Raw genomic sequence first — 26,293 nt, 5'->3', positions numbered from 1 at the left:
AGAGAGAGAGAGAATGAAATAATAATAGTAATAATAATAATAATAATAATAATAATTTATAATTATAAAAACAAAGATTTGTCAGTCTAAACATTGCGTTTGCGGGCAAGATTTTAAGATAATCGTACTACGACAAAACACGTCGTCTCGTAACGATTGTCGCGGCGCGTCGTACGCCGACACGCGGTCGGCGGGTTATACGTCCGTCGATGGCACAGACTTCGCAACCGCTCGTTACACCGTAACAACGTACGGGGAAGTCTGCAGCTGCTGGCAGCAGTGGGTCAGTGGCGCGGTCGCCGCGTCACGATAATTATTGTATTGTCGCCTGTGCTTGTTGTTGTTGTTGTTGTTGTTGTTGTTGTCGTCGTCGTTGTCGTCTTGGTCGCCGACGTTGTGCTTGCTCGCGCGCGCGTGCTTGCGGTGCGTGCGTGTGTGCTTTGCGTGCGTGTGCGGTGAGGGATGCGTGCAGCGGATGCGGCGGTCGACGCGTCGTGATCAACACAGCGTCTCCACCGGTTTGGACAGCGTCGACTCGTTGACGGTGGACGGCATCGCGTTGGACGTGGACGACCGGACGTTGCCGCCGTCCGACGGGTTGTCGGTGCGCAGGCACCACATGCGCTTGACGGCCATCCACACCTGCGGCTGGCAGCCGACCACTATGAATATGAGCACCCCTTGCAGCGCGTTCATCAGGTCCGTCAGGTACCACACGTAATCCGGTCCGCCGATCACCCACGACAGCACGTCCACCACCCACGTGATGCCCATGACGATCACGAGTTTCAGGCACACGCGGCCCAGTGTGGCTCTGTAACACGAAAATAAACAAACGTTTAATATCAGTGTGTAAAACAAACGAATAAACTGCGACACATATTTAAAAAAAAAAAAAAATTGGCCGGAGGGAGGGGGTGAGACGAGATAATTTATTCCCCAAAATGGAGACCACGATAAAATGGTCATTTGATTGTTTTTACACTAAAGTCTTGGAACTCGTTTCATGCGGCTTGAAAACAAATTCTAATACCCATGAATAATATATTAAATAAATAAGAGTTAATTAAATAAAAATGTCGACGAATTACTAGAGATATACGAACGATTTATATATATATAATTGTATGATATTATCATAAAAACAATGGTGTGAAGGCGAAATATACATACATAATTTTTTCTGCTCACACTAGAATCGAGTTTTTCAGATGGAATGTTTGTAAATGTCTGCAGTAGACGCAATTATTTAATTTTAATAATTTAATGCGTGGACTGCAGTCGAATATATATTATAATATCATACACTTCTAATGTATAGCGTTGACCGTATACAAATAAGCTGCTATACATGTGTGCGTCGACGATTACATCATTTTCTCGCATAAACTACCCATATTAATAAACATTCACACATTATGCGTTAAAAAAGTATCTAATATATTATAATCGACACCAGAAATACGTCTGATGAGCGTACACAATATACGTTTAGAAAAAAAAAAACGTAAAAATATTATTAAAAATAGTAAATCCGGATTTAAGTGCACATAACAACATAATAATATTATAAGTACGTTATAAATAATGTTATTGGAAAATTGTATGCGTGGATGTTAGAAAAAAAACAGTTTATTATACACTAACACACCGCCGCACTAGTGTTTTTCAGATAGGTACATTTTTTTGCTATACGAACGGTTTTTAATTATTGTATATTTATATTTTATTATTGACTTAACACAAAGAAATCGCGAGTATAATATGTAGCATATAAATTGTGTTCACCGGGGTTCATCGGACTTCCCATGGAAGGAAGTTCACAGTCCGAATAATGATTGGATGTATATTAAAAAATACGCGAATGAATATTCCTTATGGTTTGTTTTATACTATTGACTTATATTAAGTCATGTAGTGTACAAAATATAAAATTGAGCTCTTCTAGACGAAAGAACGTAAAGCGTAGTTAAATATGTTTACACAAAAGTGTAAATCGTATTTGTTTATATATTATAGATTATAAATATATATATATAGATAGATAGATAAATATATAGATTGATTGTATTTCAATAGAAATTAAAAATTTTCAGTTAACTCGTTAGTCGTTAATTTAACTGATTAATCGGCGAACAAATTAGGTTTAATAGGTACAGAAAAAACGATCTAATCTAAATATTTATTTTCATTTTAGTAAATATCCAACGGTCACAATTATTATCACTTCAATCGTTTTCTGTGTTGTACGCGTAAAGATTGCGAATATGGTACATTTTGTACGTAAGTATACAATTTAACTTCAAGATAGGCTAACCTGAATGTTTTTAACGACTTTCAGTATCTCTATAACAATGACGCCTAGTCTCCAACTCACGAGTAATTTCGAAAGTTTGATTTTATATCGTTGTAGCGGTACCTATATAGCTGTCCTTTAACGCTGAACTGTAACACTTGGCTGATCTTGAAGTAACATTTTAAGATCTCTCTTCGTGACGCTTTTACTATAGCTAATAATATAATACAAGCGTATACATTCTACACAGCCACTCTTTATTTAATTAATTATAAACATTTTAATCGTCTGCAATCGAATCATCATTGTTCGTTTCAACAGCGTTGATAAATGTTGTATTAAAATACATTATTTTTTATTCTTCTTGAAAAGTATATTAAAAAAACGTCAAATAAATATATCAGATTAAATTATTATCCGTTCATAATGTTCATATTATATACGTTGCTGTGTGATTTTTCCTCGTGTTTCAAAAAAATTTCTTAATCGATTTTTATTCTCATTTTCCCTGCACTATTATAATATAGTTACAGTCACCGACATCCGTGACGTCGCTTAATCATTTCAAACCAATCTCGTTATCCGATATCTTTTCATCTTGGGCAAACTTTAGTCGATTTCTCTACATTATTTTACCCAACAGAACCTAATAAAATTTAACAATTGTGATGCCGCCATACAAAATGTTTATTTTTTCCCTTTTACAGTGATCGAATTCCAAAGTAAATAATTTATGTAATAAAGGTATATATATAAATATACACATATGTATAAATAGATATATATTGATATAGGATATTTCCATCAATCAAAGTGAGTATAAACATAAACGTCATCATCGGTGAACATCAATAATACATCTGCACTCTGCAGACACCACGGGGGTCTTTTAATGAATTTTCACATTAACTCCATACAAATAATAGGTATATAGTAATAACAAAAATGGAATAATCGCAAACATGTACAGAACATAATATAGTATCGATCACTGTATGCATCATTCTACGGATTTCTCGACATACATTAGTACTAAACACACCCACTTCTGTAGAAAGATTTTAAATTAAAATTTTAATTTGTGAAAATATGCTGTCAATAAATTTAATAAATTATATCAAATCAAATTCTATTTTATATATTATGTATCAAACCTACAATATATATCTATCTGTATATAGTTTAAGTGCTGTAATCAAAAGTTCACTATATTACGACACTGACCTTGTAAAAAACATTAGTAATTTCATGACTTCTCATTTATTTGAACTCTCCTGTTTTGCAGATCGGATACAAACAAATATGTTTTGAATTGAAGTTTACGGTCCATAAGAATTACGGTTTATTCTTTGCGATTCCGTTAGACAAAAATAAATACCTTTAATGTTAGTGTACGAAAATGATAATTGTTATACAGCTCGTGGTTCTAAAATACTATATAGATCCGTTTTAACGAGTTAATTTTCACAAAATGTCTTTACATTTAAGTTTCAATAATTATATATTAGCACTATAACTCATTTTTTAACCGTCATAATAATATCAACAAGGATAATTATTTATATGCGAGATTGAAAATGTAGGGCAATCCAGCAAAATTAATGTCTTAACTTGTACGATATTACATGTATATTTTATTCATTCGTACCTTTCGCTAGTAGATTTCACTACTTCGGTTCTCCATAAACCACACGTCAGCTCCCTAGCAGTAGCCGCGAACAATGTTAGATTCATCATCAACAAAATACCAATTGGTCCATAGAAATATGACAGGACTTCTGCGTCACCTAAAATTACATAAGTATGAAATTAACAACATTTCATACATTTGCTTTGCCCGAAAATGGACAGAAGGTTATATTTTAACCAAATAAATATCATGTAAATAAATTATTACAAGGTACTTCTTATATATATATACCTTGAGATTAAATCATCTCAAATAATATTAATGATGATGAATATCGTTATTATTAATGAGACCAAATTTAAATAATGGAATTTCACAGATGCCTTATTTTTATTTAAAAACAATTGATTGTTTTAAATTTAAATATATTGCTTTATTTTAAAATGTATACACGATAAGGCTTCAATAATATTTTAAGTCGTTAACTTTGTTAATTTACCTACGTCCATAGTGTATACATTATACACACTACACAGAAAATATCCATTAACACTATACCTAACGCATAATATTTAATATTCTAAAAAATGTTCTTCTTGAATATTTTTATTAGGTTATTGGATTGTTTTTAAAATATTTTAATATAAATTTAAAAATACAATTATAATATAAGTAAAAGTTTTTTTTTTCATAATATATATTTATTAGTATCTTAATGTTAATTTTAACATTATTGACAGATTTAAAATTATCTACTATTGAATAAGTGCAATAAAACAAGTTTTGGAATTATTTGATTCAGGTATTGGTATAATCTTAATAATGGTATAATAAAGGTGACAAAATATGGTAATATTTAACTTAATAAAGAATGTCTCTAGAAATTTTAGGGTAACTACTTAGTACTTACCATAGAACCAACAACGATGTTCACCAAATTTAGGTCTGATCAATGACGTGTATTGATCTGGTGGAATACGGTCCAATACAGCGGCTAGCGTAGCGATCACTAGAGGTACACCCCACGCGTACAACTGGTACAGTCTAAGCCTACACGCTTCTTGGCCTTTATCCAAATTGGCGGGCCTCAAGTCCCTGGAAAACGTCATGAACACATTATATTACACATCAAGGAAAATGATAGACACTTATAATAGTTTGTCTTACGCTCATTTCATAAAAAACGACTTTCTTGACGTATTGCATAGTACGAGTACTAACATTTATACGCTTGAAACGTATTTCCGTCAAAATAATACACCGTATTTATGTATATGTATGTGTTTTATAATAACAATATAGGTATATAAAAAAATACGGACATCTAACTTAAATGTATATGATAAAAAAACTTGTAGAATCATATTATATGCCTTAAACTAAATTTAATTTAATTTAAAAACGTTTATATTTTTCTGCAGAAAAATTAAACATGTATTAAAGATATTGAAAGACTACGGGTATATGAAACCACATCATTATTTAGTATTTTTATGAAAATTCATACAAATATCTAAATCAATATTGATATAAGAATCTAGAATAGAACATTTCAATATATAAAGAATAAAAAATTACCTGTATAACTAATTATCAAGTATAAAAAAGACACTCGCAAAAAATTATAATATGTTCGTATAGTATAGGTACAACGATTTCTTAATTGATTGTATGTTATGCAGACATAATACTTTCAAAATTGATTGACTGAAATATTTAAGTTTTTTATTCTAGTAATTATAGTATACTCGTAGATCTATGTATTATATGTATATTTAAAGAATAAATTAAAATTCGTGTGAATACTCATACTAGTTAAAAAAAAAAAAAATTGTTTGTGTAATTAATTTCATTGCGTAAGGATTTAAATTTGTTAATACTCATAAAAAAGCGCGAAAAACATAAAATTTAATTAAATACAATATTTTCAACCTTCTAATAATAAAACTAGTTTAATAATTTAACGTTTAAACGGGTTTTAAATTTATCAATAAGAAATCCATTTAAAATGTAATTCGTTCGCTTAGATGTTGCATAAGGCAAAAGATAATTGAAAATATATTATAATTATAATAATTATTTAATAATTATCTGATCAAAATAAAGTAGGTAATCGGACTAGTTTCGAAATGACAACGATCAGGAATTGTATAATATTATTAGTTTCACTAATCGGTGTTAATATTGTATAGGTGTTCATAAAATATACATTGATTACAAGTATTCAATTAAATTACCAAATTATTCAAATATCCAACTATAAAACGTGTGCAATTTTAATGTTAAAAACATCAATAATATTTTTGTTATTAAGTTAGATCGTCGTGATTTATGTAACGCAAGCGGTTTTGATAGTATTGACACAAAGTGGTATTCATTAATAAATAGTAAGTTAGTGTAAATTATTTTTCAATGAACCACCATTTACTCAACACTGGTTAGGCCTTACTATTTTTATTTTTAAATGATGAATTTTATAAATGTGGGGTGTTAAGTCTCCGGTGAATGTTAAAATGAGCACCGCAATTACTACATATCAATAATTTCTATACCATGTCATTTCACATTACATTTATATTCCTGTGTTGGGTAATTTATCTTCAATTGTAACAATTATCACCAAGGTAAATGATAATAATTAATAGAGGTGAAGGACGCATAATCATATAAAATCGATGAGTTTAGGGTACAACTCGAAACGCTACAAGAGGAAATTGAATAGTGGAAGGTATATAAAACTAAACACGCATAATATGTATACGAGTGGATCGTGGGAATAACATATACAGTGGAAATACACTTTCGTAATTCGATATTACTGTTTATTGTCTCGGGATATGTAAGCCTATTCAATTATAATATATATATATATATATATACCGAGGTGCGTTTTATTTATCCTTTTTATTCTACAACGATACAGGTAGACAACGGGTAATGTAAAATCGAGGTCCGCACATATATCCTCGGGATACTATTGTATACGTGTATAATATATATGACATAAATTATCACGCCCAGAAATGATGGTGAAATTAGTGGTATTCGTTTTCGTCGGTAAAACAACACTCGTCATCTTCCTTTTCGATTTAAACTTTTGAATTATTTTTTACCGTTCTATTAATGTGATTATACCGTGAAATGACTCCTTATCTCGTTTAACGTAGAAATACACTCTCACATATACAATAATAATAATATAATGGTAGGTAATATATTCGTTTTAACTCACCTAAACGTCCACCATATATTGAAACACATCGTGTTTAGCCAGAAAAACGCCGCCAGAAAGACAAAATGCATTACAATGGCTGAAACAAAAAAAATATAAATTAGTAAATTAGTTATACTGTGTTAAATATTTGAATAAGATGAATACCTGTTAATATATATATATATATTAATATGCATATTAATTTAAATAAAAATAATAATTTAAAGTAAGTGTATGAACTTATACTGTTTATATCATTAAAAATATAATTATCTAACAATTATTCAGTTAAGGGGTTTTCAACAAATTTTATAGGTAGGTATTATGCAATCAATATAGACTAGGTACACATAAAATAAATAAATAATATGCATTCATTCATCATTTCAAAGTCTAGTGAATACATGTAATAAAAAGAAATGGCATACAAGAGAACATTCTAATTTTTTTTTTTACCTACACTAATATCGTTAATTTTAAGAAACTTTTTAGACTGAAGTAATTTACAGATTTATGAGTTCAAGGTGAATACTAAAAAAGGTTTGTATTAAAACTCGTTTTTTAGTTTATAATTTTATATAAAAAATATTTATGTATATACCATAAAAAAATATGAATTGAACCAATTTTTATAAAAAACCCTGCATCTTGGTATAATTAACACCAAATTTAGAATTTATTATAAAGGATTGTTTGGTGCTATTACTGCAGATATCGTCCATATGGTATGTAATGTAAACATATCACCTGCATACTATCACTTTATAGCTGCAAATTATTATAAGATATTGGCAATATTATATTTTACCACAGAAACATGAAACCAAGACAATATAAAACAACTATTTTCTTGTTTTTCATCTTTGCCGTTACGAGAAATAAAAGTTGGCACCCGCAATTTAAAATTGAGTTAATTTATTCATATATTATGCAATCAATTATTGTTATTATTATATTAGTAATTATTATTATATAACTTCATAATTATTGATTTGCGCCAGATAAATTATATTATGAGTACACTTTAAAACTCACTTTATTTTATAAATAAAAATTAGTTTTCTACTGGTGTTAAGAAAGCTATATATTTTTATATTTAATCAAGAATAGAAGTGGTCTAGAATAATTATTTAATCATTAATTTGTTTTATACTACTAACACGATGAATATAAACATACCTACATCATAATATAAAACATGTATTGGTATTGTTGTAATTATTCGGTGGAATGCAGTATCCGTTATGCACGGACGATCATAATAGTATACGAAATCGGAAATACACTAACTTAAGAAAGACCACGGAATAAACAATATTATAATATTCTATAGCGTTCAAAATTTTTATAAATACGAGAATAAGACAGTATTTTTATTGTCTTTATATCTGTGCTGATTGATGAAAGTAGGTTTTCTGTTTTAATACGTAGGATTCTCCAGGGGAAAAGCCGGAAGCCAGCCAGTTGTGTATGCAGGTATCTATAAATAATAAATATGCATTACTGCAATGCGAAACTCGGTCAACTATAATTGAAAAACAATAACCGTTGTCACGATAATTCATCATTTTTATTTTTTGCAAAAGAGGTGTGAACAAAACAATTGAAGTTACTACACTGCGTGTAAAATATTTATCCATATAATTATTTCATATGGATTTCTATAGGGAAATATTATAGAATATATGTACACGCATGTTATATTACATGTATAAGTGCGTTTTATAAAAACGTAACTCTTAATGAATAGTCAAGTAGAATGACACTAAGGCTCATTTGCGAATATATTAACAAGTTCTATTTAAAAGAAATTCAAGGGCGGACTCATTATTTATGAAATTTTCCTTGAGTATGTATGTAACATGTAAGTAGACACCTATATTAATTTACAACATCACTTATAAGACATGTGTATTATAAACAATAATTTAAACTTAACTTTAAACAAACTTTGTTATGAAAAAATGTATACAAAATCGCGTAAAATGATCAGCAGATAAATGTTATTTTATAAAATGATTCTGAAAACAAAAATCTTTAATTTTAAATCGGTTGTTTCATCAAAACTTAAAATAATAAAATAATAAAACTAATTAAATACATATTTAAAGTCCTATATTATATTATATTGTTTTCCATATTATTATACCTGTGATTAATTATCAGTTCTCATTTTACTTGAAAATAACGAATAGTTGTTTAAGATAAAGTATCTATAGTAAAAAAGTTAGTTAAGTTTTGTATACATTCTTAGGTTGTATGTTAACAACTATAAAAATTGAAACATTAGTAATATACACAGACATTTGATAGTTTACAGCATTCCAATATTGATTAATATGACAATGTTATGGCATGTGTTTTTTTAACTATATTTTCCAATTTTTCACTTTATTTAAGATTATAAATATTATAAGTACACAACGTCAATTATGGCAATGGCTATTTTAGACAAGTTATGATAAAAAAAAAACCAACGTTCTTAAATGCATCTATCACTGTGGTCTTTTATATATACTGCAGATGAAAAGAAAAATAAATAAAAATAATTTGAATAATCGGTGTTTTTTAATTCCAAACATTTTTGAGTTGGGGGTTGTACTTAGAAGACATCACAATATTTATAAATTAACAATAGGTTTCAACGTACATACAAAAATATTAATAAAATACCTATACAAACATTGTCGAATAAAACTTAGGCACTTCTGCAACCTATCAAATTTTAAGAAAGATAAGAATAATATCCAATAAACAAAAAATTAGTTCTGAAAGCCTTACATTAATAAATTTATAAATAATATATAATATTAAAAGTATTGAAATAAAACCGTTAGAAAAAAAAATTGATAGCTGATGATTAAAATGTAAGGGATAAATATTATAATTAAGCCATGTATTGCAAAGAAAGTGGTATTAAATTAATTTCGATCCGCTATGCACGTCATAACCTCGTAGGTACCTAATACCTATACGTCAGCGATTTATGCTGTGATAAAAAAAAAAACCGGCTTCATTAACGAAAACGTGCTATATAGTGTCAGAAACAATAGTGTACGCATATACTCGTAATTATATAAAAAATAAGACTGATAATAATATAGTGGCAGTATTATACTATATGGGTACAATTATGCGATTGTTTGGATATTAAACGTCACACACAACGCGACTTGCATACACATATAGATACTTACACGTAAATATGTACAACGTGTAGAAAAATAATATTATGATTGGAAGAATTCAATAAGGCGAGAACAACATAAAATCATATTTACTCGCTTACAAGAGAAATACGCGTGGACAGATACCAGCTACAGTTTTTGACTCTATTTCTATTTTTACTATCAATAAAGAAATTCACTGACAAGGAAAAAATATTATAAACAATTAATTAAAATTAAATTTGCTTATTGCCTACCGTGACCATTATTTCTGTGAATTTTTAATAATGTAATTCAAATATAATATAATGTGTGACAAAAATAGTCCTTATATATACATATATATTTATATGAGATTACAAAAAAAAAAAATATTTTAATAAATTGACTATGGTAAAGGCAAGATAAACATAAGCCAATCTTAAGGAAAGGATTTTAATTTTTTACTTAAATTTCTGACTTAAGATTTATAAGAGGAAGATTGCTCTTTATGACAAAATATTCTGTTTATAGTGTTTCAATCTCTACCGTTTAGGCCCTAAAAATTTGTCCTGTTTTTTTCTAAGGATTGATGATATTCAATATCATATCATATACCTATTCAATATATAATTATTTTTATTTTATGTAGCTAATTTTATCATAATAATATTATAACAAACTATACGGTTCGTCATCTACACCAATGCCAACTGCCGCCAATTAACTGTGGTTATGACAATGATTAAATGATAGTAAAAATTTTGTTTTTAACGTCGACGATATAATTCGCGTTACAGATTCTCTAGACATTTCAAGGGCGTAAGATTATTTAAAGAATATCGTCTTATTTTTATCTATATTATGTATATTTAATATATTGTATATATTTATCTAGTATTTAGCTCTTTAATTTGTCTAATTGAATCACTTATTTTATATACTTTAACATAATAGAAACCTTATTGGTTTTAAAGAAAAAGAACAGGGTATATACATAGATTTTTTATATAGTTTTCAAAATAGACGTAATATGAATAATATATAATATACATTTTAAATAAAAGTTAGTTATATATTTATATTTTATAATAATATAATACTACTAGTTTTCTTATCTCCAGGGTTCTCACTGTGGAGTATTTATTACAAAGAATTTATTTTCTGGTATTATTTGTATAACGGTTATTTACCTACAATGTATTGTGAAAATTATATTATAACTGAAAATACAAATTTTTCACGCCACAAGCAATTCAAGAGGGTCTCCCAAACATAAAATACAATCGTATAATAATATATTGTCAATTTATAACGGTAGGTATGTACGGCGCAATTAAGAATATCTTTCCCCTTATAATATTCATGTAAAGTGTTTCGGTTCAATATTTCAATTGGATTTAATTTATATACACATGTACGGACCCTAACTACTCACATAATAAGATGTATGTGTGTGGGCACAAATCAGAATTGCCCCCCATTGTGGGATAACCAAGGATAACTGTGGGCTTAAATCTACTGTTAACGGGCGTTGTTGTATGATGGAGGATAATAATATTGAAAACGTACAATTTATGTACAATCCCAAAAGGTACTAGCTCACAAAAGTAGCGTTTCGAATTGATCACATTGCATAACAATATAATTTCCAATAGTCATTATAGCTAGTTATAATACGTAAGTATCTATACGCCCCGTTAACAATGTGAAGCCAGAGATAAATCGATAAAAAATCTATCAGTCAATTATGCACAAAAATAAAAAGTTTAACAAAGTACATAAAATAATAATAATTATTATTCGAGATATTTTATATACTTAATATTATTTTGACTTACTGATAGAAACAAAAAATATGTTTCCGAGAAACAATAGATATAGGTTCTAAGAAACTGTATTATATGGAGACCCCCGTCAAGTGCAAACATTTTTAAAGTCAACTGTACGACGGTAGTAAAGTACGAATATTGTTAGACGACAGTTATTGGAAAGAAAAGAAAAATGTATATTGTATGTGTATTTACAGTTATCTAAAAGCATTATTACTTGCAAATTGCAATTCAAGCAAAACTATAAAATATACAATAATACGATAATTCTTAGCGGTTTTAACATTATTAGATAAGTCAAATATTGTATTGAGAAAAATGAAGTGTTGACATTTTCAATTTAATACTTCATACAAAGTTGTAATCCGACACCTCTTTAAATTATTTACAATACATCGCTTTGGGTACTCGTAGATTTAATTTTTTGATGTATAAGCCGAGGTTTTCGGTTTAAAATATTACACTTGTGATGAATTGCGTCTCTCGCCATAATATATATCATGTGAAAGAGGAAAAATAAATCCGTTTATTATATTATTTTTATTATTATTCCCACAATCCCACGCGTGAGTCCAAATGCATTTAACTGATTAAACAAATGATGACACAGTTAAAAGAGTTGACTAATGACAAACGCATTTATTTTTCAAAACACTAGAAAACTCCTGGTCGACTTTTTAATTCCTCGCAGTTACGTCTTGTATCAAACGCGTAATAGTGAACCGACCGGTACACGGCAATATGTCATGGGATATCGTTGTCATCGCTTGCTGCAACAATTCACAAACATTCCGTCGTATTCATGTCGTTCTATTCGTCTCCATAATAATACCTTTCCTAGTTTCAAGATTTTTTTACTTTTTCAAACTCGCGACCTGTACCGTACAGCCTATAGGTACTCATGATATCCGGTATCTAATAATTTCAGAAAAACGTCTTCTGTATATTATATATACTGCAGTATAGACACACACAGACATACAAACAAGTCTTATTTTATTGTTATACAGAGTGATTCACGATGCATATTCATTACTTTTTTAATTGACAATGAATTAATTCAAATTATGATATTTGGAATAAAGACAATATTTTCAAATTTTTGATACTATTTTGTACTACTTAAGGAGTATTCATTTGGGGATAGTATAATCTTTTGTTTCAAATGAGAACACGATTTTTTTCCAAAAGGTAGTAGATAATTTTAATGTTGATGTACTTAATTCAAATTTTGAACGGGTAATTTTTCAGTTACTATAATGTTTATTCTAATGATAATTATAGTTCTAAAAAATAGTTTTATGAAAATATAAAATGTATTTAATATTAGATTTAGTACATATTATAGTTGCAATATTTTTACAAATTATGAATATTGATAAATAAATATAAATTACTAAAATTTTAAAATAACTATATAGCTCTTATTTAATAACCCATTAATATTAGTACACAAAGTTAAGTAACATAAAAACTACTCGTTCTCATTTTGATTATGATACACTAAAATTTACTCAGAAATAATCTGTTAAATGATTTACAGAAGAAAAGTAAAGTTGTCAAATAGAAATATATATCTCTGCGAGACGCAGGACACTTCTTAAGTATAATACAAATAATCTCAACAATTTTATAATAGGGATTTTAAGTTTATTTAAAAATTATAAAAACAGATTTTTAATAATTGCATTATTGTAGAGAAAAGGGGGTGAGCATACTTGATGAATCATCCTGTATATAATACAAATGGCGGGGGAACGCATACAATACTATATACCCAAGTCTCCTCATTAGGGCACGCAGTGTGGCGTACGTACGACGCATTGCGACACGTGTGAGCAACACGTTCGTCTTATCGGTTAACTGGTTTCCATTGTCGGTTGTGAACTGTCGCTGACACTTATTTATATATATGTATATATATGCAGTAGTTCATACACATAAACCCTCTCTGGTCGACGACGTGGACGTGTCAACTGTCAAAATCGCGACGGAAAAACGACATAAACCTATTATTCCATCTGCGATAAATAAGCGCGCCTAAGTATAAAAGCTTTTATAGTCAGAGGTAAAGCGGATTTCGAAAATGTTGATGGCTAATGTTTTTTTTTTTTTTTTTTGTTGCGAATTAATGTGTAAACAATGTTAAGGAAAAAATTGTATGTATATGTGTTAAAATAATAAATATACCTATGTAGACATCTACATTCTATGAATACTGATAACGTAGGCTAGATACATTATGTTATAAATATGTCTTTGGAAATTTGTTTCTCTTCCAATTTCTAACGTACGTTAAATACGTACCTTTACTTATATGATTTCAAGCTGAACAGACGTTTTTGACTTTTTTTGACTTTACCGCTAGTGCACGAGTAATATACTCGAATATTATGTAAATATTTTCAATATTATATATCAGCTGAAATACCAAAAAAAAACTAGTTCCAACATTATATATAGTATTTTGAGAGACGAACAGGTTACCACAGATTTTTCAAGAGACATTTATAAATATATGTATGTATGTATTAAATTTACGACCTGTTGTTCGACTGAGTGTTTGAATGTACGAGTATGTGGTAATGATGGTGGTGCTCTGGTTATTAAATTTTTTATGAATTATTTCCTGTGAAACCATAATTAACTTCTAAGTTATTTTTTTATGGCTGCGGTCACAATAAGTCATTTTTTTCATGCAAAGCTTTGGCCGGGTAGTATATCAACGGAACATCGTATTTCAAAACATACCTCAAATATATGATGTAGGTATAAATATATTATATACTTTATAGTATATACGCACATATAATACTCAATGAACACGCAGCAGCCGCTACATGTGGTATATAATATAATATATTATATGAAATGATTTTAACTTTAGATTTAAACTGAGAATAGCACATTGCAGAATTTGAATGAGTTCCGTCGTTAAACATATAGGTCGTCTGACTACTGTCGATTTTACAAGATTATAACATATTTATGAATCTTGTTTGAGAACATCGTAATTTGAAGAATAGCTGAAACAGAATTACTAATTTATAAACGTGATCAAATGTGAAAATGTTTTTAATGTGATAAACGAGTTTTCTAAAAAGTATAATATAATGTATAAATATTTATACCATAGAGTTCTTGGTGGGGTTTTAAACTATTTATAATTTATATAATGAATCTCTGTTAAAATATATTTGTGTTGAAATAAAATACCTATTATGTTAAATGACAAAGCGACTTATACTTTAAAATGACTATTATATTTTATTAATTCGTATACGAGTATTCAATTTAAAACAATTTAGGTATCAGGTTTAAATTAATTTTTTTTGTATAGACCATTTCTTTACAAAAGCGCCCTATTTTAGATTGTTCGGCCCGTATCGTTATTATAAGACTGACCGGTTGTGATAGAAGGAAATATCTATGTTTTTAGATGGCGGTCAAAAGGTCTATGCCGAGTGCTTATCGATATATTTAAAAACGTAATTCTATTATTTTGCTATTGTATATCGGATAATTATCAATTATCATTATCAATACATTTTCATCAATAAAATACCTTTTGTTTAAGGTTTAACTTGAAATTTTATTTTAGTGCTGACTCAATATAAAATATCATTGCAGACCACTGACTGATACAGTGATATCTGTATAAACGAACGCACTGATGCGTATTTTTGTGTTTTTTCCTTTTTCTGTCGTAAACCGTTCTGCGACCAATTCTATCGTCGGAAATCGCACATTTTAATAATATATTATATAGTATTATGCATACTATGATTGATTAAAATGTTGACGCTAGATTTCTTGCATTATTTTATTTTATTATTGACTATTAAGATTTATGATATTGTACACAAAAGTCAACCGGTCAACGGTATTTATATATACATATATTATTGTACTATAATAATAAATACAATAACATCTTAAAATGTAAAGGCGACTTAATAATAACGTCGCAAAACCGTATTATTATAATACCGCCTATAACTATGATATAACCAATGCATTGAATGATTTTAAATATATGGACAATTGATCTACATTTTAGGAAAAAATAACATTAATATCATTAGTCATTACATAAAATGACAAAATATATTATTATAAGTAACGTGACCACATTGTACGCTAATTGTAACGGCTATAGTGTCATAATACTATATGTCAATGATCACGTGTAAAATACAGGTTCAACTGTGATCGTGGCTTGAGGTCGAAAACCTCTACATCAGCTGGTGGTTTCGCGTATTGTTTTTTTTTTTTTTTAAGTCACACATGCAAAATATTATTACATTTATCACATTCAAGGTGTACAATCGTGTACGCGCACGCATTTGTAATACAATTGTCGCTAAAAAATTATTTTCAAATAATAGAATATTAAATATAGTTTAAACTTTAAAGTATAGTTTTGATAATATGAACGAACGATTTATAAGAAAAAATAAACTATATCGCTTAAATGTGTCTTAGTGACCCAATGTTATCATATAATAATAGCAAATAGGATATATATAATGTAATTAGATACATTATAAATGCATTAAGAAATAATAATAATAATTAATCAAAAAAAAAAATTTTTAATTATTAATTTCTCAAATTTTGTATAAAAATTAAAAATTCATTATTGAACGTTTAAAGAAAAATTATGACTGACGTTTTTGTTAAAATGTTCTTTTAATTGATTTGAGTGTTTATAATAATGAAAAGAGATAAAATCAATTTATTGTAGACTATACTTATAAGTCATATAAACTACAGTAACTCTCTGAATAGTTAAAAATTGAAAATTTATAATAGTTCCAATTTATTTTATTTAAAGTTAACAATAGTATTTAATAAAATACAAAACATAAGAAATACCTAAGAGAATTCAAAAAGCAGCAACTTCTTAGTTCTAATACGTTATATACCTAACCAGCACGGTGATAAAAAAAATTAGTATAGACGCGGAAAAAGAAAAGAATAATCGAAAGTACCTGCCGTCGTACTTGAATAAAACTACACATTATCGCCGCAACACGAGTGAATTCATGTGTAAATGCCAATTTAATTATTGTAAAATTTTTCAATTTTTTCTTCTTTGTTTCCGATTGCGGTGTACTAATATCAGTATATCAAGGGCATAATATACGCGTAGGCATGTTTTTTTTTAAGTACGATTTCAACAGTGTCAGCGTTCGTCAGTAGTGGGTGGTCGCAGAAAACGAAGAGAAAAATCGTCGTACGGGCCACGCACACAACACAACAACAACAATAACATCAACAACAGCAATAACAATAATAATATAGCGGCGGTCGTCGGCGTCAACCGCAACAGTCGCGTGGGCACCGAGAAAACAATAGCACGCAGAGCCCCCGCGGTATACGAATTACGCGCGGCAGACGACAAATTGGAGGAGCTCTTTCCGCCAGAATTTTACATTATTGTCGCCGTCGTCGTGGTAATATATTATAGGATAAATATATTTATTGTTATTATTATATTGTTTCGACGACACAGTTTACGTGTCGTATTGTGTACGCAGATATTTAAAAGTAGCCCAGGAAACATTTCCGCTTAGTGACTATTACTTAAGGTGTAAATGGAGAAATGCATCATTAAAAATGGACCTCAGATGTCATTAGATAAACATTATTTATTTTTCCATTTAATTGTATATAAATTATGACGTTTAAGAACAATTGCGCATTCAAAAAATGAATAGTTCTCTACAATATTACTCTTGTGACTTTAATATTTAAACATTACGAGTACCTACAACATGATACGTATATGTATTGTACGAATATGTATAGGTCCGTTAAAATAAAATGTTTGTATTATACGAATTCATAACAGAGTAATCACACTTTCTACTCAACTACTCGATACCAAACTAAAGAAAAAATATACAAACAATTATTACCCCTCTTAACTCCTTAACTTAATTTGGTAGTCAGTTTATCAAAGAATACTGCATGCGTGTGAATGTATTTTTAATGCGTATTAAGTATTTAATTTGTATGTTTGTTTACTGGGCAAAAGTCTCTAAAATTGTTTTTTATCAGGGTTTCAACATTTTGCTTGTTGCACTGCCACATAGAATCTAGCTATAAGTCCACCTATGAAGAGAGTAAAAAAAAACGATGAAAACATTATATTGATGTTGTTACGTATTCAATATTGTCATAACTCATGTAGCATAAAACGATTAATTATTTCGAAAACATATACCTAACGTTTGTGAGGGCGCAGCGTTAACTAGTGGCGTGGTCACACCGTATACGTGCAATGCGTAGTGCGTACATAATATTATCGTATGAAAATCTCCGAGATAATTATAATAATATAAATATATATTGCCGTAGAGATGATTTTCTAAAAATATTACACAAAATTAATATATCGTATAATATATAAAGGAGCAGTGGTTTGAACTTAACAGTGAGTTTTGGCAGGAAATAAAGTTCGGGCAAATTTTCAAATTTCTCATAAATTGCCAAATCGTCATCCGAACAAATAATAAAATATTATGATAATATTAGCGCCAGTTCTTTAAGATAAATTGCACATATATACAAAATATATTTGTATAATATGAACATTATATGTTATATAATCATTAAATACGCATATTTACATCATGGCCAATGGTTGATGATGATGTTGCATGGTAGTATGGTACACACTACACAGTATATATAAAATGCTCAGAGATGTCCGGCTGTGTCTTGATGACGGCGGGAAGAACAAAATATGTTTAAAAATAACGGGCACTTTCGTTTGACCGCAGCGACAGGATTCGTATACTATACGCTCGGTCATCATGTATTCTCATGTACCATATAATAATATAAACTCACGCCTGCGAGTGTAATAGTAATAATTGATCGCGTGAGCGTTCATCGTGTGATATTTTGTTTTTGTTGTGAAAAACCGAATTTTTCACCGTGTTATCCAATAGATCATTGTTAGAACAATTCGATTTCTGTACAAATTTATACCGATTAAACAAAGAGTTCTACTCGAAAAATCAATATAGTGAGTCCGTATTACATGATACGTCCATCGCCAATTTTATATTTCTATTTTGTATATAAATAATGTAACTATATAATAATAGGTATCCGTTGTACATACGTGAAATTAAATTTTGTTTTTTGCTCTCCTGCAGTAAAAATATACCAAGTTGTGAAATCTACATCGATCTGAATTGTGATATTGTAATCGTTATTATAGTTGAAAATCCTGTAAACCTCGTCCTATTTTATACGTAGGAACGTCGGTTATCTGCATTGCGCGCTGCAGCAGTGTTATAATAATATGCAGTGAGGGAGAGGATAACGAACCGTCCAAAACCGCAAATAGAAATTCGGCAAGAAACACAACGGCGCGGCGGTTTCATTTGCCGCAACATAAACTCACGCGAGTTCTATGCACGGAATCTGTCAATTTTTTATTTATAGGTAACCTACTATGTACAGTAGATTACACTTTAATCGCACCGATTGATAACAAACGTATATTATTTAAGTTTATAGTTTGGTTATTGGGATTTGATCGCGTTGTCGTGATAAATGATAATAATGTAACATTACTGTCGCCATTAAGCCTGAGTGTATTTTTATACCAAGAATTAACAACATCGTGATGTTATAATATTATTATTAACTTCTATCCCGGAGAAAACAATTTCGGAGTAATAAAAGTGTGCGCGCATAAATGTGTGACGAATACGAAACTAACGACTAACGAGTTATCACATATTCAAGTATCAAGCGTGACTTGGTAGATTATTAAATTTATAATATTATAATTAAACAACTGTGTGTGTTTATGTATCAGATAGTTAAACCAATTTAGTTTCGACCAAATATTATTGCTTATCGATGTGCTTAAACAGAATCTGTCACGAACAACAAATTCAATACAACTATTATTGAAAATATGCCACATTTTAATGTTCTTTGGTTCTTGCTTATATTAAAAATCTTATCAAACAATGGAGAATAATGATGAATTTATAAAAAAAAAAAACCAAATTAGAGTTGTATACATGAAAAAAAAAATGAATATTTTAATATGTATCGATGTCATTGTATATGGCTTATAAAAAAATATGTCTAAGATTTAAAACTGATTTCAATTACAATTAATTTCTTGTTAACATATATTTATTTAAAACACAATAATACGATAAACAAAAAAATTTAAGAAAAAATATTTACATAATCGACATTCAGAAATGCCAAAAATAACTAAAATGTATAGGTAGTACATTTATTAGTAATAAATACTTTAAAAAAATCTGAAACATTTAATTACATGCTTACTTATTATTTAGTTAGTATTTTAGACTATAGTTTTAAGATAGTTATATACTTTAATAGCTCATAGATTATTAGATTATAATATTATAAAAACAAAATTTATTTTAGAAAAAAAAAATATATTATTTTGTCGAAAACTATTTAAATACATATTACAATGAAACGTCAGTCAATATAGATGTATCAGAGAATAAAATATTTTAAAAAATTTAATGGATTCGAATTTATATGTTTTCAAAATTCTAAACAAATAAGTAAGTTAGAAAATAGTTATAGATACACATTATCCACTATGACATTTGATCTTAAGGCTTATGGAATATTTTATTCTTAAAAACTCGAAGCAGCCACGGTATATACTGACAATTCTATGATATATTAATATATAGGTCACAGCTTTGAATGACTCATTAAACAAAAAAAAACCCATAAACGAATTCTTATATCTAGTTATAAATGGTAGTTGATTGATGATTTATACATTATACATTATATTTTATCACATGAACGAATAATAACGTATTTAGAACTATTGGATTCTATGATAAGTTTCAATCAAAATAAATAATATTTGATTTACGATTTTTGTGCTTAATGATTTTCAGTAATGATTAAAATTCCAAACATATTTATTCATTTTCTGGGCAATTGAATAAATTAGATATATTATATAATTACTTACTAACAATTATTTCACAATAGTTAAACATTAAAATTTTTTTTTGAAATAAAAATACGAAAAGGTACCAATATTATCAAAATTCTAAAATACCGCACACAAAACTAATTGTGAAGGTGTTAAGCAATTATATTTGATTACCTACACAGTTTAAAAATCTATGAATTATTTTTCTAGACCAAAAAAAATTTAGCCGATATGAGCATCAAATAAATAATAATAATGATATTAAACGTCATATTAATTATTTTCTATAATACTAATGGTGATGACACTATAATCTTGGTGCTATTTTCAAGGGTTTATCTCATCGTTAAAATCCATCATAAAACGGAAAAACATAATATTACCATATTGTTTATGAGTGTTCTATAATTAATATTGTACAGATAATATTATTTTTATGTTCATATTTTAAGTTATTGTTGTACAAGATTTGTCGTACGTGAGTTTATTGAATTAATATTTCATTAAATTAAAATTAAAATATATGATGATTAAAGTTTTAAATTAGAGTGGCCGTTCTTTCGTTGTGTTAAAAACGATTTACCTAGTAGCAAACACGTTCCTGCCTATTCGGGTTTTATCGCAATTTCTAGAAAACCATTCATTATCATTTGCAGAATACAGAGTATCAGATGATAACCGAGAAAATCGCATTTTCTCCGTAAAACCATCACATAGTAAATAAACTGCACTTCCGTATAGATAAAGCAAAATAGATGCTTCAATATACTATAATGATTGATTATATAATTTAATAATACATAATACAGGTAATAATGGTGTTATCTGAACATGTACTTAATATAGATTTGATTAGCACAAATAATGGGTCTTCTATTATACATTTATACATAGTAAGTGCACACTAATATAATAAGAACCATCTAGATGTATTATGACAATTATTTTTTATATTAACAGCGGCTATTATAAATACGCATAGCAATAATACTATCATATCCTATAAACACTGCATACACAGTCACACACTCACACATTACACACATAGGTACTCGCATGTATCGTGTATACGTCATACCTATAGGAACCGAATAGATGGCGATGGTGGGGCCTCCCGGAACGCGGCGGGTGAAAGTGCGCGTTTGGTCAGATTATTATTTATTAGACGTGTATGTGGCTGGGCATTATTATATACCTATGTGGCTATGTATAATGTATACCTATTTTTTAATAATATACCTATATAGTATTATTGTGGTACAAAGTGTGGACGGTGGGCGGGGAAAAGAGAAGAAACTATAAACACAGAGAGAGTAAACCGTCGCGTCTGGTCGGCGTAGATATAATAATATAATATATACACGTAGACGAATCGATTAAAAAACCTTACGAAAACATACGACTCATTGATAAAAATGAATGAAAAAAATATACAAAAAAATAATTGTATAAACATTAAACACCGGTGAAAAAATTACCATCTATTACGTAAGTTAAAAGCAGACAAGTGTATATACAAAAAATATGACTATAAATCGATCAGCGCCGTGTTTACGCTAACTAAACCACTGCAAAACTGCAATGTAACGCAATGATTAACGTAATACGACGTACCTACATGGCTAATAATAACATACACACCTATAATATGTTAGGTACTTCGCGGACTTCCGGACAGAAACTGTTTTCTCTAATGGACGATGGCACTATCGTAGAACACGGATGTACCGGAATGTCGAGTATGACATATTATGAGGCTGTACCATACGCATGCATCAATACATCATAATATTCTGCGATTCGTTAAACTCAAAAACCAGATTTGACGTCATGTGGTACTTTTATGTACAATAATAATAAACGTGATTTTGTCACTTTTTGCGCCAGAGCGTTTTTTTATCTCAACAAACATTCGCGTTGAATTTCTTCGTCTCGTATAGTCTGCAACACTCAAATACATTACATTATGTACCTTATACATAATATTGTATTGTATTATATCTTGACTAATATTGTACACCGCTGCAGTATACGCCTTACGCCTCACAAAACCATGAGAGTATGAGACATACTTGTATTATTACATGTTTCTATTGTTGTCTGTCAAAAGTTATCGAATTCTATGTATACAATTTACCTATGAGTATAAGACATGTTATACTTATTGTTTTGGGAGTTTTTACATACCTAAACACAGATAAGAACGCAAAATTATATACTATGACCGATTTTGGTTAATGTCATTTTAAAAACAAAACGATCATTTCTGATGATTGATGGATGATAATGGTATTATACTATTTTAGACTGTCATGCATTTTTAAAAAGCCATAGGTTAATATATTAATATTTTAAAGATATAAAAATTTAAATGTGAAGCATTTTTATAATGATTATTATTGAGATGCAATTTCAGTAAAACATAGAATACATTTGTGTAAAATCTCGTTTTATATGATTTTTAAGTAATTTCAGAGTAAAATCACTTATTACAAAAATTATAGAGAATAATATTTTAGAGGATTTAACATTAAAAAAAATTGTAGATATATTTAATTAAATGTGAAGTTGTTATTTTGAGACAATATTTAGACAGATTGATACATCATACCTATAAAATGTGTCTCTAATTCTTTTTTTAGACGGGTAATCTTAGTTAAATATGTGAAAATAATATGCAAGAAATTATATGTTTGAAAATTATATTTAAAAATTAATATGTATAACAAAACGATGGAAATACTGTAAAATATTAAATTATGTGTTATTTATATACTGAGAAATGGCATGAACAAGTTTTTAGTTAACACGCATTTGCTAATTATATACATAATAATATATAAGTACTACATCGATAATATGAGCAACGAGTGATGCGTAATGGAGTTAATTGCGCCTGAGAAATAGCTATAAAGTGAAATTTCTATCTACACTCTAATTGTTGTACGATCGTTTATCATTGGAGATACGGTATAAACAAATAGGTGACCAAATTTCTAAATTCCGGATACACGTTTGACGACGACATGCTTTACATAGTATAATAAAGTTAGTCACCATAACGGTATAACACATATAACGATTATAAAATTATATAATATATTAAATTGAAACCCACCGACTATCAATGATAGGAGTACATCTGCAGTCAATAAAAATATTATTCGGATAAAAGTTCGACGCATAGTTTTGGCTTAAAAATGTCTTCGTTTTGATAGTTTTTCCTTAGTGTTCAGGTCTTGGGGTACATTAGTACACTTACATATTACTATAGATTACAGAGTGGGTCCACAACAAACATCCATTGAGCATACATCGCTCCAATTATGAGCTATAGGTATTATTTTTCTAAAGTGCAACGGAAGCCAGTTTTTCTTCCGTTTGATCTCGTCATTCTAATATCATACAAGGTAGTTATTAGGTAATTGAATAAATATATTATATAGTTCTTTTTTTTTGCTCGTCGTCCTTCATCTACCGTACTTTAAGTATACAAATAATATTATATACGCGTGTAACCGTATATATACGTATTTTATAGGTATATAAAATGGTTATAAGTACCTATAATTATATATATATATATATATGTATAACATAACCGATGGAAAATTAGCGAAACAAATTTGTTGCGTTAAAAGTGGTTGTACCTAAAGGTATGAAATAAGTATACGGCGATAGAAGTAGGAATAGCTGGTAGTAGCCGATACGAAATATTATTTATGGTCGTGGTCGGAGGGGTGATGATTGGAGTGCACGAGGAGTGAGGTGGTAATGGTATACAACTCTACACCGCATTCTTCGCCGGAGCAATAGGTACATTATTACAAGGCCGCCGCCGCCGCCGTATAATTACCATATCATATCGACGACCAACGACGACGTTGTGTACCGGTAGATAGGTTTTGTTCGGCGAATTTCTTCGTGTCCGATTCGCGCTTAATCGATTTTTCTATTTCGTTGTTATTGTTTTGTTCTACCATCGTATTATAAACGGAATATAGAGATTATACGCGCTTATTACGTCGATATAATGTTATATAATTATTAATTGTATATAATAAATAAATGCGTAAATTTAAATATATTATACTGTAGGTAATATTATATAGATGAATGAGATTTATTAACATATTTTAAAAATTGTCAAGACGGGCTCCGCGGATGAAAACACGGACCACGACGTCATGGTGAAATTTTTCCATACATACGTCTTATCTCGCCACTGAATAGTAGGAAATAATATAGGTATACATAAATCCGTAACGTTATTGTGGCGGAAGAATAAGCCGTAGACTAGGTAGTCGTATTACTATTATTATTTTACGTGTAGACCTGTATAGTGTATACATACGAACAACAGTCTACTAGAAGTACTAGAACACGATCGCCGCCGTGCAGAACGAATTTCGACTACCGTATCTCCCCTTCAGTACACGTAATATGTAGACGACATAAACAATATATATTCTATAAAACAACCTATAGCAACCAAATATTAAGACGACGGCAAAAAAGACCTTGGGAAACGAATGATATAGAAAAGAAATACTTCGGACGTCAGTGGGCCGAAGGTTTTTCGGAACGTCGCAGGAAACAGTGGCGTCGCGCGTGCCGATATGGTTCAGTATTATATATACAATAAATATACCTGTAAGTATGTACAAGACGACGAGGACAAATCTTGGGGCACACAGCCATAACGAAACCCAATAAACAAAAGTCGTTTCGGGTTATTATAATTATTTCAAATCGATTATGTTTAAGAATTGTTTTTCTGTTTAACCTGCAAACTCAAGCATTGTATATTCATATAGTTATACTCGGATCAGTCGGTTTTTTTTTGCTGAGAATCTTACATTCCGATTTCTTTCGACTCTTTTATATTTTTACCACTATTGATAATATAATACATAAATTTAATACAAATATTCTTATTGAGAAATGATGACGATATTTCGTATTATATGAATTTCAGTTGTAAAGTGGAGACCCTCTCATACAGTGTGAATTTTGAAAGTATATTGTATATATATATAAACATGTTAAATTGTAATTTGGATACAAAACTGTAAAATGCATTAAATACGTCCAGAAGGTTTTCTAAAATATTGCAGATGAATTCTACCGTAAATCATTTTTCACTTAAAATAATTGAACATATAACTATTACACTGAAGAGTCAAGTCCACCTCTTTTGA

General features: G+C 29.1%; 1 protein-coding gene across 1 annotated transcript in view; it reads right to left on the bottom strand.

Moving 5' to 3' along the window:
- Positions 1-26,293, bottom strand: part of LOC112598131 (probable G-protein coupled receptor Mth-like 1) — a 32,461-nt gene continuing 6,168 nt past the window's right edge. The window contains exons 2-5 of the mRNA XM_025344489.1: positions 7,159-7,237; positions 4,837-5,021; positions 3,945-4,083; positions 1-814 (exon numbers count right to left, since the gene is read on the bottom strand). Of these exons, the coding sequence (XP_025200274.1) occupies positions 499-814; positions 3,945-4,083; positions 4,837-5,021; positions 7,159-7,237 (719 nt within the window). The 3' untranslated portion in view covers positions 1-498. The remainder of the gene's footprint in view (positions 815-3,944; positions 4,084-4,836; positions 5,022-7,158; positions 7,238-26,293) is intronic.

This window comes from Melanaphis sacchari, unplaced genomic scaffold (genome assembly GCF_002803265.2).
Source record: "Melanaphis sacchari strain LSU unplaced genomic scaffold, SCAv2.0 Contig45_pilon_pilon, whole genome shotgun sequence".
NCBI lineage: Eukaryota > Metazoa > Arthropoda > Insecta > Hemiptera > Aphididae > Melanaphis > Melanaphis sacchari.
This window is presented reverse-complemented; position numbering and strand designations above follow the sequence as displayed.